General features: G+C 32.0%; 1 protein-coding gene across 3 annotated transcripts in view; it reads right to left on the minus strand.

Annotated features, from left to right (window-relative positions):
- Nucleotides 1-14,086: 14,086 nt before the first annotated feature.
- LOC118187948 (glutamate receptor ionotropic, kainate 2-like) overlaps nucleotides 14,087-22,986 on the minus strand; it is a 54,932-nt gene continuing 46,032 nt past the window's right edge. For all 3 annotated transcript variants that reach the window (XM_035358251.2, XM_085815213.1, XM_035358250.2), the window contains 4 exons: nucleotides 19,260-19,458; nucleotides 18,439-18,661; nucleotides 15,852-16,114; nucleotides 14,087-14,488 (listed from right to left, as the gene is read on the minus strand). In XM_035358251.2, the coding sequence (XP_035214142.1) occupies nucleotides 14,321-14,488; nucleotides 15,852-16,114; nucleotides 18,439-18,661; nucleotides 19,260-19,458 (853 nt within the window). In that variant the 3' untranslated portion in view covers nucleotides 14,087-14,320. The remainder of the gene's footprint in view (nucleotides 14,489-15,851; nucleotides 16,115-18,438; nucleotides 18,662-19,259; nucleotides 19,459-22,986) is intronic.

The raw sequence follows: 22,986 nt of genomic DNA on the forward strand, positions 1-22,986 counted from the left end.
TGTATCTAAAAATTAAGAAACCATTCGTAGAACATAAATGCATTGAAAAAATACTGGATATAAATCAAAACTATCTTATTAGCATCAGTTTCACTGGGCGGTTCCCTTTTCTTATTTTTCTGAAATTTAGTTACAGGTACAAAAGTTTATTTCAAAGAAACTAACCGAAAATTAGGGCCTATATTGCTTTGAAATGCAATAGATAGACGCATTTTTCCTCTCGAAAAGTCACTGTGGTAAAGCCAAATAATTATTTAGCGATGAAAATGGCATTTATATCATCTAAAATTATTGGAAATGGTAGAGAAACATGCCAAATATAAAATCAGAATAATAGAATTAATTTTATTTACATATTTATTTGTTTATCTGTCTTACTGGCTATATTCTGCTATTTTTAATTCCCTGCAGAAAACTTTTAATCCATATATGTTTACTTTGTAAGGATTATGTTAATTTTATTAAATGTTAAATTTTGAGTTAAACTTCCTTTCCTATCGATTCTTAATTTCAACTTACCACTTCCGGCCAGAACGTATTTTTAGAATCACGTCTGAATGCTAATGATGAAGAACGGTATTTAACCGCGAAGTTCTACTGTCTTAGTGAGAGAGATACCAGATATTCTGGCTGCACGCGTCCGCCTTTTTAGGCTACTCTCTCGTAAGCTATTATTACCCTCAGTCGTACTCTAGGCCCTTGATAGCTTCGCAGTCAATTAGCATTAAGGGGCCAACTCTGTTAGAATTTTGGTAACTTCGATTATATCGCTTTAGTTAAGATTAGTTTAGTTTAATTCTTAGTCTCTTAAGTTCAAGCCCAAGTGTCGGCTTTATTGTACAACTCCAAGAAGGAGTTTTGTTACACTTTATTTGTAATAATAAAGGGTTATTTCCCCCTTCTAGTTTGTTGTTTCCTGTGCACGAACTCAATCAATTATTCGCTTACTAGTTCTTAAGATTCTTCACTTTCAACTGTAACTTAGAATTACACAGTGGGGAATCCTACAACTTAAACTACCTTGTTACCTGGTATTTTACATTCTATAATTTTAACCATTTTTTAAATGAGTTAAAAGCATTTGAGCACTTTTAAATGAATTAAAGCAAATTTATCAAAGAATTCATTTTAAAATGTAAGTTTAACAAGTTTTAAATACTGTCATTTGGCAGAGTATCAAAAGATGGCGCACTGATCATGCCTGTTTTAATTAGCGGGAGTAATATTTGCCAGCAACACTGACATCAGTACAACAAAGTTACGCTTTGTTCAGGAGCAAATGTTGCCAACTTCTGATGCTACTTACCTAAATTATCACGCAATACTTCCTTGGCTGTGATCCCTGCTTATTTTTTTCCTTCAGACTTTGAAAGAATAGCTTACTTTAATTCTTAAACTATTGAAAAAATCTGACTTTTCTGAGGGGGGGGAGGATCACTTAAAAGTGAGAAAGCCAAGATAGCCAATATCTTTCAAATTGATGAAAATCGTACCGAATATGCTATTTTAATTAGCGAAACTGCAGGAATTTCGCCAGCGAATCCAAAGCACGAGTATAGAATAAATTCTTTTCTTTACATTGAAATACTTTATACTGTTATAAGGTGCTATACTTGTAATAAAATAAAGACTAACATTTCCGTACACAGTGATCTTCGCGCGATATATTTCACAGTTAAGATTGTTTTAGATATACTCTGTCCACTTCTATTAAACTTCTAAATCAGAACTCTGAATTGCTGCCATACATGAATTTTGCATCTTTCCTCCATCTTTCTCATCTATGCACTTAAAACATTGCTTGTGCTTTCTTCTCATGGTTGCAACTAATTCTGCTTTACTGCTGTAGCTCAGGACAGTCGAATTCAAAAACTGGGAAAGAATTATGCTTTAAAGAAGTATGAACATTATGTATATGAGACCAATTTTATTATTCGAAATTCCTTTCAGAAGTCTTTGTCTGTAACTTTAAAAAAGTATTATGTAGTTATATGCATAAATATAACTGAGATAAAATTCTAACTTTAATAGCCCCTGGTGTTCTAAATTTAATTTGGTTATTTACCGTTTCAATCCTGAAAACATAAAAATGCTTATAATAAATGTTTACAAAGTGCGCCATTCTAAAGCCAATAGCTGTATACAAATCTTGTGTAATCTAGATCACGCACATATTTACATAACTCATGATAAGATGCGTTATGTTTTCTAGAAACTATAGAATATCTAATTGTGAAACTAAATGTACTCAAAACCTTAGGTGCTGCAGCTGTAGTTTAAGTCACGTGGTCAGCTTCAAATGTTGTCCAAAAACCCAATTAAATTAAGAGAAATCTTCACAAAATCTAAGGCACCTCAGGTGGCTTGCCTAGATGAAAGTATCAGCTCTGAGACAACTACGGAGAAGCTCGGGTAAAACTTCGGAAACAGACAAAACTGGACGTAAACTCAAAATTAAAAAAACTAAAAAATTTTCCAAACATGCTAAAAAACTGATAAATTTTCCAAAACTCAGAATTCCAAGACTGAATCAGAGAAACAAAATTTAAGATCCCCTGCAAGGGTCCTTAAATTTTGCTAAAGCATCTCAACGCACTAGGACAAAGGAACGTCCAGACCTGCCTAGCTCGAGTGGCCTTGCACAGTTAAATGCCCGAATCCCTAGAAGCGATCTAAGGAGTTATAACCCCCCAGTCAACCCGGGGGGGGGGTAATTTTTGTTTTTAAAAGTCTGAGTAATTGCACGCAAAGTCGGTGGTGAACGGCTAAGCATCAAAGAACACTAGATCGACATCGATCGTCCCTCATTGCTGACCGAAAGGAACCAAACCCCCAAGGACAACCTTCTATATCAAATTATGTAACATCTCCACAACCAAGATTGAGACAAGACAGTACCATACCGATCCTGACCCTACCACCGAATAAATGATGGTTCCAGTCACTGTGAAGACTTAAATTTTCCCCAGACGTCAAGTCTGTTTAGTTATTGACCTAGCCAGAACGCCGGGATTGCTCCCAGTCGACCCTCGGTAGGATATATACCTCTCAGGAGACTTATCTTAGCCCTTTAAAATCTTTAGGGAAATTAGCAGCATATTTTTGGACTTTTACGTCTTCAATATTATTTCTGCTAAGGCTGGATGTATAACCGAAATTCAAACCGCACCCAATCTCACTGACAAACTATTAGTATTGTTCAATATTTTCGAAGAAATGTTTCACTTAAATGTTAGTGTAAATAGTAATTAATTTCCCTTTGTAATTAACTTTATACACCTTTTTACATTTCCTATTTGTAATTAGATGTTTTCATGGTGCACTGTGCGTTTTTGTTTTGCTTCTCTGCTGGTAAATGTTTCTCATAATTATGTGTGACCTACTGATTACGTTCTGATTTGTAATATTTTATATCATCTCCATTGCTCTTTGGGTGTTGACCAGATCAACAGTTGCCTTTTTTTGAATGCATGTTTAGAGGTCTGCTCGGTCCTATATAATTTATCTTTATAATATCTTCGAAGGATTTTTCAAATTTACCATGGATCCGCTTATTCGACTCATATCTTTGAAACAACTATTTTTTCGATGAAGATAGATCTTAAGGATTAGACGCTTCTCTCTTTCATTAGTCTGACCAACTTAGACACATATTTACATTATAATAAGAGTGAAATTGAAGTCCTTTATCCAATAGTATTCAAATCGGAAATATCATCAGCGAATTGTAACAAAGAGATATTAAGTCGTTCTTAAGAAATAAATTGTGATGTAGCATTCTTAACCTAATACCAGTAACATAATTTTGTCATCTACCTTGCTCTATCTACTTCACTTTACCGCCGAGCAAAACAGATATTTGCAATTCTTACATAATGGATTTACCCTGTAGCATTCCTCACTCTTTTTATCTAAAGTAAATGTCGAGAAACCTAGTGAACGGCTGAGCGGCTTATGGCTGAGTTCAAAAGACAAAAACATAGTCTCGAGAAGGGTTAGAAAAGATTTTTCTAGAACGTTTCAGAAATGTTTGCTCCTAAACGGATGCAAAAATAGAAGGTCATGAGCAGAGTCGTAAACCAAGATTTAGAATACATCAAGATATCTAGATCAAGATCTATTTTACACTATGAACATATTTATTTTACACTATATATACATCTACATATATAATATGTATGTACTCGTATAAATTACTGTATGGTTTAAACTTTTAAATAAATCTCGGCAGCACTTAGAGAGACATTAATGCAAGTTAACCAAATATTTTTCTCTATATATACATGCATACACACACACACACACATATATATATATAATATATTTAATTTATATATATAGGTGTGTGCAATATTTTTGATACGTAGTCGTGATAGCTGTGCGGCAAGACGGGATGAAGATGTTGATACGAAACCAAGTTCAGCTAATTATCATCTCTATTTCCAGGCACATTATCATAATTCTTCGTAGACAATATATTTTTTATCATAAACAATTACAATAATTTCTTATATGCACAGATTAACGGGGCAATATCATTTTAGATGAACAAGCAAAGCAGCGTGGATGTTGGCGCGGCGGAAGCTAGGAGAAGAAGATGATGTAGTTTATTTACGAGCCGTATTTATACTAAGTACATGCAGAAAGTATTGTAAGCTATGATTGGTTAATTTGAGGTTGTTACATAATCATGGAAGGATCTTGAATTTGCGAGAACAGATGAATTTAGGGGAATAGCACCAAATCTAGAATCGTTAATTTTGAGGTCGCCAATTATTTTTTAAGCAGCTATATTTTCTTATATCTTACATACATACATACATATATATATATATATATATATATACATGCATATGCTGCCGGGATTTAAGAGAAAGAAGAATTAAATAATGTGAATACTTATTATGAATATTGAAAAAAATATCCGCGTTCACAGCATATATTATGAATGTAATTATAGTCGTGCTTGCTGTCATGAACTAATTACGTTGCCAAAACTTCATAAAGTTCAATTTATGAGCACATCAGCATCAATTTTTATTGTTTCAGAAAGGTTGAAAATACTAAATTTGATATGTATCACATTTTCAACTGAAAAACTGTTAAGTGTTCTTATCGGTAACATAAAATATTCTTCATAATAAGCAGGTGTAAATTATCAGTATGTTCGTTAAATCATTAAAGGCTCAGATGCTACGATATTTGAGCAGCTGAGAGTTAAATAAATGTATTACATAAATGATGTGTGCTTGACTCTCCTGCTTCTTATGTTTTTAAATCTAAATTAAGGAACTTTCATTCTTCTTTCTTCTTTTATCTGACTTTCGTGATTCTTTCCGTGTACTCTTCTTTTGTATGTTCTCACTCCTTTTGTAGATTTCTACTTTTAGATCATCACCCACAACTATTTATGAATTTCCTGTTGACAAAAACACTTTCCCGTTGTTTCATTATTTCAGATTTTCCATTTTCTTTTAATATACAAAAGATTTTCTCGAGCCCCTAAACTTTATTTTGGGTTTGATGGAGAACGATGTTTGACTTCCAAACATTTCTCGAGACGTAAACACATTTCAGCACTGGAGAAAAATGTTTGAGTTTGATGAATTAGTAATTTTAGCTTTAAAAGGACCAGCCTGTTAATGTTAAAGATTTGTATGTTTAAATGTTAAGTACGTATCCAAAGCTAGCATTCCTGATCTGTTAATTTAATCTGATAATATTATTGTCGTAAAAATAATATCTAACACCGGAGAATTGTTATTCAATTGAATCACAATACTGAATACACAGTTTACACAATGCTGAATATACACACAATACTGAATCCACATGTAAAATTCTTTCATTATACGCATATGCCCAAATTTATTTTTGCATATACAAAAATAATATGTACAGTCATTAGGGTACAGTCATTAGGGTTTTCTTTTATGCTGGAGACTTGAAAAATGTGCAATGCCTTCGCCGGGATTCGAACTCCGGAACTCCCGAATATGCGTCGAGTGTGCTTCCATTTTCGTAATGAAGGCATGCGGAAAAGAGAGAGAAAATACCATATTATATTCTCCATGAAATACCCGATCGGTGTAAGTTTTTTTTAACAGGGAATGTGTGAAAGACGAGCCTAATAAGCATTTTCTAATCAGACAGTTCTGATACTCAAATTGACACGTTACGTTATCTGATAGTGAATAATGAGCTTTGCATAGGTTGAGTATCTGAGTGGAGTTCTGCAATAGTTTGATTTCAATGTGTTAAAACTGTTTGCTATCGCTTTGAAGTATCATTTGGGAGAATCTGTGAAATGACGAATTAGAATTAGTTCGTTTAGAAGCAAGGCAGACAATCGTCAGAGATGTGCGAATATTTGAAGATACATAGATTTACTTTGATTTATAGACGATAATGCTCTCCGCATTGAGCATTATTGTCCATAAATTCGTAGCCAGCAAAATTTCTTGATCTTAACCCGATACAGAACTTATGATATTGCCTTAGAAATTCAGTTGCACAGAGACATTTTCCACCTAGATATGTGAATGCCCTGAAGACCGCATTACTGGAAGAGTGAAACATGGCTCTCTAAACAGTAATTACCAACGTTATTGCCAGCAGGAAAACACTTCGTGATATGTCCATACAAGTCAGGAGAAATCACATTCCATATTAAATTCAGAAGCCTAAATTTTTTCCTGAGTTATTCCTTTTCTTCTGAAATTTTTTCCTTTTTTTCTGAAATTTTCATCTGAAATTGCCAATTTCTTTGTTTCATGATATCATATAAAGTGATCTTATTTTTTCCCTTCGTATATACATATATATATGTGTGTGTGTATTTAATGTTATAAATCGTTCCACACAAATTCATAAAATGATAGTTCATTCTTTCTGGAAATCTGAGATTTCCTGTATGTAAAGATAATTTTGGACATGAATGTATTATGTTTTATTTAAGTTATCCTTTGACAGCCTTATGCCCAGTCCAGACTAACGCTTATATAACCAGAATGTTAGCAACTTAATTTAAATATTACCGCTTTCACTGTGCAAGGAAATTTTGTCTTTATCTAAATAGGAAGTTTATCAATCCAATATGTTAAAACAGTTTTCCTAGCTGACGCCTTTCAGCTAATATCCCCTACTTGCCAACAGAGATGTGCCAAGATATTTCTTCTTGAGGTAAGAAACTCAAGAGCGCCGCTATATAGAATGCAAGCTAATTTTATCCGTACAAACCAGAGGAATAATAAAAATAATATTTAAGAAATTCTGAAGAGTTTCAGATTTTAACAGTGGCTCAAATGGGTTTGTTAAGGTTTTTACGCTCTCTCTAAGCTCGCAGTCTACCAGTCAGCTGTTACATTCACTCGTACTAACCCATTTTTTTGTCTTTTTAGCTTTATTAATAAGCATCATTTTTTTCGCGCTTACGCCATATACAATTCAACAGCAAAATTAAAAAAAACTTTAAAAGCGCCATAGCAGTGTACGTTTAGAATTCCCGATGCAACGTTAAGCGTTAGCATATATTTTTCTGTTTTTTCAGTCTTTTCCAAGTTTGTCATATCAATGTTCAGTTTTTCTTCCTAAGATGGCTTTACAAAAATTTGGTTTTTCTTATTATTATTAACGTTTTATGTGCTTACTTGGTTTATTACATATCACATTGTCGCTTACGCCACATAAAATTCGATTCAATAGCAAAATCACAAAATATTTAAATCATCATATCTTTAGAATTTCTTATAAACAGTCTTGCGCGCTGGAAATATTTTTTATACGATATCGCCACTGTTTTCTTTAAAACTGTTAGTTTGCTAATAAAAAATTCTTTAAAGTATTACAAAATATCAATAGATAATAAAGCAAATTCGAAATTCAAAATTCGAGGTTCCAGTTGCGCATATTCGGGTGGGGGACTAAGTTATTCAGAACAATTTGATGGCTTTAGGTACCGTTGATGGTTCACAAAGCGATATACATGCATACATTCATGCAGATTCTTCATATTTACTTATTAAATATAATACAGGGCTATAATATTTGGTGGGAATGATTTGTAAAGTAATACGCCGCTTAACTTGATTCAACGCAAAATGCTATTTCCAGACTAATATCCTATTCGGGGGTCTAACTCCCTTTTGGGCTAACAACTGATTTATAAATAATTATATTTGTTGTTATCATTTAAAATGGTATCAACGAAGCACACTATTTTAAATTTAGCATAACTTAAAATTTCTACGATAATTGCGCTATTTTTCTATTAAAATGCTACGTTACACGATGCATCTTTTAAATATTCTAATCCAGTGATATCAGATGTTCACCAGTTAGAAACTAAAAAACGGAAAATTTTTCGTTTAATATTTATACTTGCATTAGATGTAAGATCAAAAGAGCTATTTCGTTCATTTCTAATATTAAAAAATATTTTTCTCTAAACATTAGTTCTTCCTTTAATTCATTTTGAAAGCCTCATTTATTAACCTTTCTTCTCTGCTTCTCTTCAAATTCTGTTGACATACTCATCGCTAAAATAAGCTTTCACATTTATCAAAATCGTATTATCTCAAGAGTTGTGAAGAAAGGAGTAATCATTCTGTTTATATATTATTTTATATTATTATGCATGAATTTATACTAACTTCTATTTCTCCACTTTTAACATAATGCAAAAATTAACCATTTCTCTTAGTATGTGAATCAAAACTTGCACCTTCTATCTTAGATATATTATTAATTTCACAAACTTTTTCTAGCTAACTCTTAATATTTACTTGTTTATCTTCTGATGTGACAGCTGAAGTATATGTAGGAACCACACAGGAGAAGTGTAAAAATAACCCTTTATTAACTCTTTAAAACTCACAATGCCCTCAACTTGACGCTAACACACTGCGCCTCACTCGGGTGGTAGCTCAAATAACAGGAACTAAATTAAAAATTCGAAGATATTAACAAGAAGTAGAATTACTCTACAGGGCTCAGATAATCCTCTTATCTGAAACTTCATCGAAATCTAGTAGTAGCAAAGTAATAGCTGTTACGTTACGCTAACCAGCAATAAACGCAGAACCAGAAGTTCATGCTACCAAAGTACAGCTCTTGCCCAAACTGCCTAAGTGTCCATTCTAGGACTCAGTATTTAAACCTTTCCTCCTCAAGGTAGAATTTGCATTACTTCACGCGCGCTACCAAATTTAAATATTCTGGCATTGATAATCAGGCGAATGAAGGCCTGTAAGAAAGAAAGTAAAAACAAACGTAACTGGCTATTTAAAATAAATATAAATCCCTACAAACTAACTGATACGTTTTACGCTTTTGGTTTCCGTCATTAAATTTTTTTCCGAGCTAGTAGCAGAATCCTTAAGATTGTTGAACTTTGCTGAGTTTCGTTTCAAGATAAACGAACTATCTTCGCGAGATTTTCTCCGTATTGTGACGTAAATACGAACTAGTTTCTTTAATGATGTCCTCCCGAAAGCATTCGTCCTAGACTCGCACAAACATTTCTTTAATCGATTAACTAATTATGAATGTGTTGACATCATCGTTTATTCTTCTATCATTTTTATTCGGACATTTTTTAGAAGAAAGGCTTATTTGAGTTTGAGCAGAATTTACGTTTGAGGTACATCTAATTCATATGTGGCCAACAGGTCGATCGCAACTGTTAAACAATATGTTTAAAATGCAGTTTACCTAATTTAATGCTTCATACCGGATTTCTGTTCTCCATGATCGATTAGCCCAGATGGCTTAAATATATTAAATGTTACATGTTTTATAAGTAGCTAATAATTTTTCCCCAAAAGATTAATCGCAATATTATGCAACATAGCCATATTCTGCTCCAATTTATTTAATTCGGTTTCAGTTTTCTGAAGCAACAGCTTTATCGCTCTAATTTTTTTAACCTTGCCTAAACTCTTATCATAAAATTTACTAACGAAATCAGATTTTGTTAATTATATTTTTTAAATCAGTTGGCATTGAATCAGCGAATCAAAATTATAAAATTAGTCCTTTCGTAACAGTTATCTTAAAATTAGAGCAAACTCACATTTTTATAAAAGTTTATACATTTTTATAGCAGCTATACTAAAAATTTAATTCTTTCGTTACTAATTTTAAAACTTTTATTTCTTCGAAACTGAAAATTTTATTTTATTTTTTTCCTTTTAATAATGAAATAATAACGAAACTATGGCATGTCGTATCTAACACCTTTGATTCTGTTTTTGATATAAAAAGAAACGAGGGTATTTATTTGTCTAATTTTGTCCATCAATAATTATAAATATTAAAACAATAATCGTAAATGATTATAGTTCTTAATAAAAATTAGACATATACAACTGAAGGAAAGTATGCATCTCGTTCTACGGCAAATTTTATTTGAAATGTGGGAAAAAAATTGATACGGAATTCATTCGTTTTTTGAACACCTGTGTTTAATGTCCCAGTATCATTCTAGAGTTTTTTATGACTTAAATCTTTCGAAAAAAACTTTAGGCAACCATTGAGCAGTGCATGTTTAGCTATTGTTTGTCTCTGGAATGTTTGTCTCTGGAATGTTTAGCTATTGTTTGTCTCTGGAATGTTTCTTGGACCATGGGAAGACAGACCATCTAATTTGATTTAGCACATAAAGACTATCTATTTAAGGAAAGCCATGTCTTCGTGGATGATTTTCGAAAGTGAACCGGCTTCTGTTCATGTTAAAGAAACACAAAAACGTCCACGTAGCCAAAATTTTGTTAATATTCGACTCGGATTGAACTAACAGTTTTTTGAAGTCTTATCCGCTCGGCCACTGGTGTGCCACTGAAAGACATATAATCATTGATATTGATGGCATAGCATTTAGTACATCTATTTACGAAGTAAATCATTCTAAACTTAAATCAAATTTAAAACTAATTTCAGTAATAAAACCTTATATTAGAAACCAATGCACATAGTACTTTGAAAATAAAGTGCAGAGCTTTTGATAATCAGTTGGTAATATTAATTAGGCTATTCTTAATTTAGTTGAGTTGTCAACGAAAAAGAATTTCTTTAACCCTTTTGGGAAATAAGGAAATATACCGTAACAATGTGTCAAAACAAAGCTAATGGCTGTTGCGTGAAATATTTATTAGGGAAGGTAATAACGTAAATCAATTTATTTATGTTTAAATAATTTTATTATTTATTATGTAGGCACTACTGGAATCAAATTTAAACGGAGCTTGAAACAAGCAGATGACCAGGCAGCATGATTAGTACAAACAGACAATCGGCCTTACAATGGCGGTAAGTAAATACACTGCCAAGAATGCAACATTTTAATTTATGTTAAATAGTTCTTATCAGTTTTGGCACTTTATGCTCTTATTGGTGCGTTTTTAAGTTAAAAATTAACATATATAACTTCTTAAGCGAATTTCTAACTTTTTGTAACTGAATTTGGCATTCCTCCAAGTTGTTTCATCTAAAGCAAATACCTCATTCCCTGACCTCTGTCTCAGCCATGATTTCCAGGGTTACCTAAAAATACGATGTACTGCCAAATCAGATGTCTTTGTCTCCGATAATTTTCTTAGTTTGTAAATCGAATGTTCAAGATGAGATAAAAAATAGTGGCAATATGCCCCCCGACGGTTCTAGAAGAACTTTATTATCGTAGGTACAAAAATTTAACATTTCATACAATGTGTTGTGTCTATCATGATTTGCCAAATTACTGGAAGGTGACGCCTGTCTACTTTTGTTGATATCCCACAGTGATCACCCTTGCAGCACCTTAGCTTTTTCTATGCTGTTTTAACAGATTCCATGCAACGGTTCTATCAGTTTGGTGAAGAGATTATAATGGAAGAGACTAATGTCTGATAAATATGAGAAAAATTCCAATACCTCTCATAGCCACCGTCTAAGAGGACCAGTGATAGGGCACGCATTATGACACAGCGCATTGTCATGGAAGATGATAGAATGCATACTTCGCCTGACACATAATGTCCACTGAGCACTCGGGAGAACGACACCATACTTGTTGGTGACGAAGCCTCTCATCCTCAATAATAATGGAAGGTGTCATAAAGTGAATGATATCACTGATCTCCTGCAAAGGTATCGAAGAAAGGTGTTAGAATTCCCCCCATGAGTCCGATCTCTTTGCCAACCTTCTGTGAGGGATCTTTATTTTAGTCCAAAGGGCGTTAGCCCAGAAGGGTTATTAATTTCGTTTTGGCATTTTGCGTTGAAAACTCTGAATGTCGGTTCACTTTTCAAATTGTTGCCATCAAATATTATTGCCCTGTGTCATATTTAAAAAAATTAAATAGAAATCTGCATAAATGAATGGATGCATGTTTCACGCACTGTGATAAAACAATGGTACCTAGAGCCATCAAATTTTGAATAACGTAATCTTCCACCGAATATGGGCATCTGGAAGCCCTAATTTGGAATTTTAAATTTGTTTTATTATCGATTTCATGTTTTGTAACATTTCAACGAATTTTTTATTAAAATTTCACCGATTTGAAAGCGAACAATGACAAAACTGGGCGAAAAAAAAAAAAAAAAAAACATTTTTATCTCTAGCGCACGAGAAATCTCAGAAATTCTAAAGATATGCTCATTTTAAAATTATTTTGCGATATTGCTGTTGAATTGAATTTTATGGCTTAACTGCAAAGAGCATGATATTTAATAAATAAAAGTAACCCATAAAAGGTTAAAAAAATTCTTTGGGCGTAATGTAAAGTCTGAATACTTTCAGATTTTTTTATTATGATTTTTTATTTTTTTTACCCTTATACTGATTTGAACTGCATGATTTGCTTCTTCAGTCCGTCCTTTAACGACAAAACAAAGATTACATATCTACTAAATGTCGAGCCATTCAACTAACTAATTGATAAAAGTTCATGAAGTAAGAAAAAGGACATATCTTGTTACTGTTTTGATTTGTTCACTAAATAATAACTTATTTTTGCTAACAAAGAAGAACCTACCCATGCTATAAATTACTGGGGGGTGTTAACAAAACAGGACGTGTTGGTGGGGAACGCCTTTAGCAGAAAATGGTAGACATAGCAGACGATTATCTTAAGGGATTGTAAATTTGCATATCTATTGTCACAAAGTTTTTTCACAACTGACACATTTTGTAACTTTTTTTTATTTAATCTATGTATATATGAGTAAATATTTCTCATCGTTAAAAATTGTTCCAATGTTTGGCCGCTAATTTCAGATCATGTTTGCAACTTGATGATTTACTGAAGGTGAGCTTGAATTTATTGTTCACTCCAGGTTGCTCTCTAAGTTATCTTATGTCATATGTGTGTGTAGTATATCTCGAAGTATTTATATCCAAGTATATACGTTGTAGCTTCAGAAATTGAATGATAATCTTCATCTAAATGAAACAATTTTAGTTGAAACTCAAAACCTTATTTTTCATGTGCAAAGAACTGGTAAGGGAGAAAAAGAAAAGTAATCATCTTCTCAATTAAAATGGACTTTTACTTTAGAAAATAGCATGTTTAAAATCTTTCTAACTCCTCATATAATAAGTAAGTTTTCGATAATTATATTTCCAAGGAGCCATTTTGTTTCTGAATGGATTAAACTACTGATATTAGAATAATATTTAGTATAATAGTTCTTAAGATAGTATTTAATGCTTAGACGTACAGTAATCCTTGGATGAACTTCAAATAATTGTGTTTAAAACGGGATTAACCCTGAAAGCGGCCCAGTTTTTGTATCTGTCATGGAAAGGCCTATATTTAAAGAGCCTTTTTTAACTAAATGTGTATATTTATTTACCTATTTTAGTCTCTATTTTCATAAACTTGCATTCATCAAGATGGCATTTATATTATTAATGAAAGTAAGGAAGTAAAATATCTTAAATTATAAGCTAATACATAACAAGAGACAAAAATCTCGTTAATTTTAATTTAGAATATTTTGATGTTATTTTACATAATAATGTTATTTTATATATTTAATTTTTTTCAAAGTTTCAAAGAAAGCTTTTCCACAACATTCTTGCAGGAAGTAATATAAAAACAACTGAAAATATGATTATTTTATTAAAATAGAACGACAAAATTTCTCTTCTCTATATAAACTAAAAACAGTTTTAATGCTCTAGAAAAGGGAAATATTTCATACAAGTGCTAAATTCCATTGCTTCATGCTCAATTTAACATTTTCTTTAAAAAAATTGTGTGCGCTATATTTATAATAAATATTATTTTGTATAATAATGGACCCAAAATTCATGATATCTGATACTTGAGTGACATCATTTTGTAGATAAATCGGAATATCCAGATTTCACTTCTGTGACGTCAGACATCGTAGACCGACTATTTTCAAATCTCTTCCTTTTATATCTAGGGGCTTCTTTAACGGAACTGCTACAGGTGATAGCAAATTTGATATCTTTCATCATCAGTTTTCCAATATCTTCCTGCAATAAGAAGAAAGTACAAATCAAAAGATCAAAATCGTAAATTAGAATCTTATAAGAATTTGCTAGAATTAATGAGCGATGTTGAAAAATTACGATTGTCAACAATAAAAAAGTCGCCGGAGGAAACATTTTCTATGTGCTTCATAAAATAGCATGACAGAGTATTTCCAGATAGGAAATTAGTTATTCTTTGTCATGTCACATTTTCCAGAAGAAGCATTTTCATTCATAGTATAAGAGCTATTCTTGTTGCTTTTAATGACATATTGTGTTTCAATTAAGTAAATACATAAGATTAAGATTAAATTTGTTTAGACTATCATTGTATTAACTATAGAGCTTTGTAATTTTGTGATTACCAAATAATGTCCCCGTATTTTAAAACATATATATCATCATTTTTGTTTCTAGAAAGACATTGTGAAAGATTAACTGCTTTGTTGCACTTCAAAAATACAAAATTTCTCGAAACACATTCTGCTTTATATTTTAGCTTCTTCGTGCTCAATCCGCAGCTGCTGACATTTACAACAGACTTTTAAAAACAGCTTTTAATGCAGTTCCTATGCTTAGAATGTAGTCAAGGTAAGGAACAAGCCCATCAGGAAAAGGAGTGACCCTATAAGTGGTTTCAACCCACCAAAGGCATTTTATGAGGCCCGTGAATGCATTCTATTTGTGCATTTGTTGTTAATACGTGCCAAATGTGTGCCGATGGATAAGCTTATTGAAACAATAACTAAAGCAATACACTTTATCCACGGACGAGCCTCTGAATCACCGAGTTTTTGCATTGCTTAAACAAACTGAAAGTGAGTACAGGTGAGTGAGTATTTACTACAATGAGGTGAAGCAGTTGTCAAACAGCTGTCATGGAATCGGTGCGAAAATGAAACACGAAGATATAAGCAAAAATATAATCAATACAGTAAGAAAAAGATACATGTTTTATAAAAATTAATCCTTTTTATTCTTTTAAAAACCGTACTATATATTATATAATTGCAGTAAATTAATTTTATAAAAATGAAATATCTCTACAAATATTTATACCCCAAAAAGGAAAAGAAGTAAGGGAAAATATCAAAGAAAGAAGCAACCGTTAATAATGCGATTAAGTGCCTGGAAAATCATTAGGTATGAGATTAAACTCGAGAATTCAAAAAAAGACTTCTGATTTTATTTATTTTATTTGCGACTGCTTCGTCATCAAGTCTTACTAATAAAATTAAAATGTTATTTTAATGTCAATAATGCAGCCCATGTTAATTTTTTGCACGCCTTTGTAACCCAAAATTGGTCACGTTAATTCAAAACTTTTCCCCATTTTAAACATTTCCGGCGTCTTATTCATACATACCTGAGATGCAGTGTACTTTCTGTATGTCCAAAGAAATTCGAGGCTTGCGACTGCTGCTGCAAGTAAAATACCAATAAGCAAGACTACGAAAACGCCGCCTACATTCCGAAGACCAAGTTCACGGACGGTGCCAGATTGTACCTCAACACACTGCCCACCTCCTCGTTTTTGCTTCCACCAACGCTCTTTAAGGGTGTGTAGGACACCACTCTCCTGCAATTTTAGGATACCTCCGGTCAACCAGTCGCTCAATGACTTATTACCTAAATGAAATGATAGAAAAATGGGAATAAGTGAAGTAAAAAACAATCACTTATTTAACAAAAGCATAACTGTTAGACAGTTTTCTACAAACATTCTTCATAATACTCTTTACTAAAAGGCAGATTTTATTAAATTTTCTTAAATACAAGCATTTTTTTTTTAAATATTCATTAATTTTTTTAAAGAAAATCCTTTTTCGCATATTTTCTATTTCTAAGATAGAGGTATCTCGTAAAAAATTTTTAAGTATATTATTTTGGAGATTCACTTACAGTTTTGCCATAATCAACTTACTGTCTTTATAAAGATTATAAGATCTTGAAAAGACATTAATTAATTTTCTTTCATAAAATTTGAAAACTACGAAAGTTTTAAATCATTTTTACTAAACATAAAATATGCATCTGCGCTTAAAATGTGGAAGTTTATTAATTTGATAAATTCAGATATAAATGCGTGATTCAAAGTTTAATTTTAACACTAAATCGCATATTAAGAAATTACACTAAATTTCATTTTTTAAAACATTAAGCAAAGCATCATAAAATTATCCCTCATATATAAAAATGAAGACCATGCAAAAATATGTTCAAAAACTTTTTCTGTTGAGTTAAAATTATCAACTCACATGTACAAAAATTGGTAAACTGTATAGAGAAAGGAAATTAATATTTCAGCCAGGTGAAGTGGCAAACCAAGTTTTACCACAGTTATACTGAAGAATTAGATATGTAACGGAAATCCAAAATAATTATAACTAGCAGCGAAAATATATATAAAGTATATATTCACCGTTAATTTCATTTTTTTACCACTTTCCATTTTTCTAATCATGAATTCAGAAATTTATTTATAAGTATATTTCTGTAATATAATGTAAATTTCTTTTCACTATTTCTTCTCAGTAGTACATGAACCATAAAAAGATTCTATGATTAAATTAGTAACAGCAAATAATTCTCATATAATGAATCGTAAGCTGCCTTTCATTTTAGCACTTTATACTAATAATCCAGTTTTTAGGTTTGAAATAATATTACTATAAATGTCATAAAAATAAATGCATCTAATTCGATGTTCATAAGCAAGACTCTCGACAAATCTTCGCTGAGCTCTTTAAATTACAAAAGCATTTAATATAATTGAGGTTTTGTAGCAAATATCTGAATAATTTCTGCAACTCACATACGCAAAAAAATGAGCGTTTCTCAAACTTTTTAAAACTAGAGACACTTATATAAATTAGAATATTCTTCGGATCATATTACTCTTGTCCTTTTGAAAAGTAATTAGCATACGTTACTATTCGTATCTTTATAAAGGCTATTAGAGTTCGGGTAATACGATACGTATTAATTAAAAATTTATATATACTGGGACTTGCATTAATGAAATGGATGAGCCTATCTATTTTTGCATAATGCTTCAAATCCCTCTTTTGTTGCTAAGACTAGAATGGGAAGTAGTAGGTAGGACAACCGATAATAACTTTCATAAAATGTTAGTCTTGGAAGAAAAAGGGATAGACGATTACAATGTAATTTCCGATTACCGTAACTCTGAGAACTTTGACTGTAGTATGGCATAGGCAGTTAATTTGAATTTATATTTTTTGGAAATCTAGGACGATCACAAAAGCAGGCTTCGAAGACTACTTATGTTTCGAAAACCATAGATTGACCAACTCTGTAATATAATCTTTAAACTATACTTACAGTTGATTTTCGTCTGATGAGACTTATAGATTATAACAATGGTACTGAAACTGTGAGTCGCGGCCACATTTGGGATCGCGAAAATTTATAGTGAGATAGCAAGGTAAATATCCTAAAAAATCTGAATTGATGGTATGGAACTAAGGGTCGATGCTCTGAATGGGGTCATGATATTGTTTTGGGAAGGCGTTAGCATTTTTATGGGGTCACACTGCCATAAAGTTTGAATACCACAGTGTCTGAAATGAAACGCTTATGATGTATAGAGAGCTTCTGAATATAAAATTAACCCTGGGAACGTGTAGAGAGCTTCCGAAAATAAAATTTGCTTATGTCCACAAAATAAGAAAACTCACAGTTTTGAGAAATAATAGACCACACCTTGAGAAATAATATTAAATTTTCAGTAATGGAAAATCAGAAGAAAGTTTCATTTTAATTCCAAAACATATAAATTTCTTTAATACTATTATCAGTTCTTAAATAATGAATTTCATTTAACTACATTTAACAGTGAACCTTAATTTAGAGTATTTTTATTATTATAATTTCCTGTTTTCCATGCTGACTGCATTTAGGACTACATTCAGCCGAGGAAAGCTGCCTACCTTTTTTGGTCGCTATACCATATCCTTTGTGGTCAAGTAAGCCTCCAATTTGTGTCAGATTGCATTCCCTCTCAGTTAAAAATTGGATAGAAGCCGATTCCATCAGGTATGCATAATTTCCTGCATACACTTTCTCCTTCCCCTTCTCATTACTTTCCATTAATACTTCTGGGTGCTTCTGCATGAACTTCCACATGCGTTCATACGTTGAAATAGAAGAGGACTGGAAAAGAACTCTAATTATTATTTTTTTGGTATTTTCACTTATATTATTTTAACAAAATAAATTTCATATAGTCAATTTAATATTCTCGGAAAGTTTTGCTTTATATATTCTTAAGTTATGCTGAATTTTTAACAACTACTTCATAATGAAAAATCCTGTAACATCAGGTTCTCTTTTTTACTCAAAGAAACATATCAAGTCATTATATTATTTTCTTTTACTCAAAAGTTTATCATTTACTGAATGTGAAATCACATATTTAATCAATATCTCACTAGAAAGAATGTTTCGTTAACGAGAGAATAAGACGCAATGAGTTGATAAAATTAATATAAAAGAGTACAATATTTTTTCTCTTATGCCAAATCTTAATTTCATACCTTATGTGTTTTCAATACTATAAATTTCATTTCATTCCTATATAAAGTTTTGAACGTAATTCCCATAAAAAAGGGAATTCCGATTAAAATTCTTATATCTCCATAAAACGTGGTGAAGAGAACACTGGTAAGGAAAGCAGAAATGATCTATGACCAGTTATTAATCTAGTTAATTCGAGTGAAGCAAATTAATTATACGAAATCAAAACATTTACCTCAAAGAAGGCTCTAGTAGAACCACTTGCGAGGCATCCGTACTTGATTTTTGTCTGTTGAGAGAGATCCTTAGCTGATTCGATGGGGTAGACAACCTTCTCGACGGTTAGGAATGCCGCAAGATTTGCTGTGTACGATGAAATCATAATTAAAGTGAAGAAATACCAAATACTAGACACTGTTCTCGTCGAAGAAGACCTGTGGGTAAAGGTTAAAAATTACTGATTTCTTTCAAAATAGATTTCCAAATTATATTAACAAACATATAAACAGGTCAAATATTAAGCGAGTTCTCTCGAGTTTGAAAATACAGAAGGAATTCGTTGAATATTCGTGTTGCTCTAACGAAGTAAAAATTTCGAAGAAAAGAGCCCTCATATGATGACTACTTGATTATCTTGTTCAGTGACTTCATCTATTATTCTGCTGTTTTATGAGCATGATAATTAATAATAAATCTGTTGATTTATTAATAATTAATATTTTCCTTCTATTCTGCATTTCATATCTCTTGCTTTGAGAATATTCTAAAATCGTATTCTTAATTTTTATAGCTACTCACCCGTTTTAAAACGAAATTGATAAAAAATATTAATTTGCAACTTTTTAGAATTACGCATGAAGAAAATGAAACAGCAATTGTAATTTAACATCAGGCAATAAAACAATTGAATTATGAATTACATGACTGCAATAAAACATGTTCTAATACACAATAATATATGAAAAAAAAACAAATACATGATTTAAAAAGATATGGATGAACAGGATATTAATATAATTATGATACCATTACACGCCGAACAAGTACTAATTTAGAAGTCAAACAACAAAAATCAGCGTTATATTTTCAAATTTTCACAGGTCTAGTTTCGATGGTTTCACCGAACCGACATCCTCAGCTGCAAAAGCGCAAATGAACGAGATAAGATATAGTGATTAGATGAGAAAAGATAAGAAAGAGCGGACAAGCGTCAAGCTACTGGCGCCCTCTGTTGATGAAACCAGAACTAAAACATAATTTCTTTAAAGGCTGAAGGCAAAGGCGGATTGGAATTAAGGTCGTTACCTATAACAGAAAGATTTTTTTGGATGTAAAATGTCTCTATAAAATCCAGTTCACCAATGGAAGACGTTTTTAAACAATTTTGGCTACAGAAAAATTGAAAGTGTGATTTTCGGACCAGCAATGCTGGGCAACAAAAGACTTCTGTGTTTCCTTTTTTCTAACATATCCCTCATGTTCCTTGACGCGAAATTTTAAGGCTCTCTTAGTTTGGCCAATGTAAATTAACCACACTGGCAAGGAATCCTATAAATACCGTAGGAATTCATATCCGGAATGGAGTCCTTGAGTATGGAACTCGGAATTTTATTGATGGGAGAGTAATCGACCCGAAAGTTAAATTTTTGTAATATACGTGCAACTTTATAGCTAATTGATGGAAAGAAGGGAATGACAACAGAATTTTCATAATCTCCTAAAACAAGAATGTGCCTTTTGATGTGTTGAGATGAGAATTTTTTAACTGCTTGATTAATAATGTTGGGTAAAAAGCCCCTGTCAATAGCTACTGCTTTTAAATAATTTAGTTCTTCATCAAGAGATAGTTTGGAGGAGCAAACTTGAAGAGCACGGAAAACATAGGAATAAAATGAAGCTAACTTTTGTTTAATCGGATGACACGATTTGAAGTGTGATGGAAGGCAAACTGATGAAGGTTTACGGTAAACCGTAGTACTGAAGTTGGATGTGTTACGTGTGGCCAAAATGTCGAAAAACGGAAGAGAATTGCAAATCTCAAGTTCAAAGGTGAACTGAAAAGCAGGATCAATGGAATTCATTGTAGAAAGAACTTTATTTAAATCATCTTTATTACCTCCAAACAGAGTAAAAGTATCGTCTACGTAGCGGAACCATGCCGGGAAGATTAAAGTTTCAAACAATTTTGATTCATAATAATGCATGTAGATATTTGATTAATAATGTTGGGTAAAAAGCCCCTGTCAATAGCTACTGCTTTTAAATAATTTAGTTCTTCATCAAGAGATAGTTTGGAGGAGCAAACTTGAAGAGCACGGAAAACATAGGAATAAAATGAAGCTAACTTTTGTTTAATCGGATGACACGATTTGAAGTGTGATGGAAGGCAAACTGATGAAGGTTTACGGTAAACCGTAGTACTGAAGTTGGATGTGTTACGTGTGGCCAAAATGTCGAAAAACGGAAGAGAATTGCAAATCTCAAGTTCAAAGGTGAACTGAAAAGCAGGATCAATGGAATTCATTGTAGAAAGAACTTTATTTAAATCATCTTTATTACCTCCAAACAGAGTAAAAGTATCGTCTACGTAGCGGAACCATGCCGGGAAGATTAAAGTTTCAAACAATTTTGATTCATAATAATGCATGTAGATATTTGATTAATAATGTTGGGTAAAAAGCCCCTGTCAATAGCTACTGCTTTTAAATAATTTAGTTCTTCATCAAGAGATAGTTTGGAGGAGCAAACTTGAAGAGCACGGAAAACATAGGAATAAAATGAAGCTAACTTTTGTTTAATCGGATGACACGATTTGAAGTGTGATGGAAGGCAAACTGATGAAGGTTTACGGTAAACCGTAGTACTGAAGTTGGATGTGTTACGTGTGGCCAAAATGTCGAAAAACGGAAGAGAATTGCAAATCTCAAGTTCAAAGGTGAACTGAAAAGCAGGATCAATGGAATTCATTGTAGAAAGAACTTTATTTAAATCATCTTTATTACCTCCAAACAGAGTAAAAGTATCGTCTACGTAGCGGAACCATGCCGGGAAGATTAAAGTTTCAAACAATTTTGATTCATAATAATGCATGTAGATATTTGATTAATAATGTTGGGTAAAAAGCCCCTGTCAATAGCTACTGCTTTTAAATAATTTAGTTCTTCATCAAGAGATAGTTTGGAGGAGCAAACTTGAAGAGCACGGAAAACATAGGAATAAAATGAAGCTAACTTTTGTTTAATCGGATGACACGATTTGAAGTGTGATGGAAGGCAAACTGATGAAGGTTTACGGTAAACCGTAGTACTGAAGTTGGATGTGTTACGTGTGGCCAAAATGTCGAAAAACGGAAGAGAATTGCAAATCTCAAGTTCAAAGGTGAACTGAAAAGCAGGATCAATGGAATTCATTGTAGAAAGAACTTTATTTAAATCATCTTTATTACCTCCAAACAGAGTAAAAGTATCGTCTACGTAGCGGAACCATGCCGGGAAGATTAAAGTTTCAAACAATTTTGATTCATAAAAATGCATGTAGATATCAGCCAGGATGGGACTGAGAGGGTTTCCCGTGGCTAATCCTTCAGTTTGCTTGTAATTTTAGAAAACAAAATGCGTTTGTTTCAAATAGAGTTGAGTGAGGGAAATCACACATGAGCCGATAATTCTTTTTTTAATTCAGATATATAAAAATAATTTTAGTGAATGAATGAATTTATTAAAATTGTCTGCCCATGAAATGGCTTTTGTTTTTAACTATAAATTGAATTAAAATAAATAAATATATTTTAAAGTAGGAATTCTTGTGGTATTAGTTTTGAAGTTAAAAACAGGTAATAATAAACAAAATGTAGGCAAATTATTGAATAAATTATTTAACTAAAATAAAAAAATGGTTTACATTTGCACAAGGTTTAGTGATTTTTTCTTGTTTGTTTAAGCTTTCTGCTCTAAAAAATATTT

The sequence above is a fragment of the Stegodyphus dumicola genome, chromosome 1, assembly GCF_044657685.1.
Source record: "Stegodyphus dumicola isolate Sdum_Otavi_A_Nest chromosome 1, ASM4465768v1".
Taxonomy (NCBI): Eukaryota; Metazoa; Arthropoda; class Arachnida; order Araneae; family Eresidae; genus Stegodyphus; species Stegodyphus dumicola.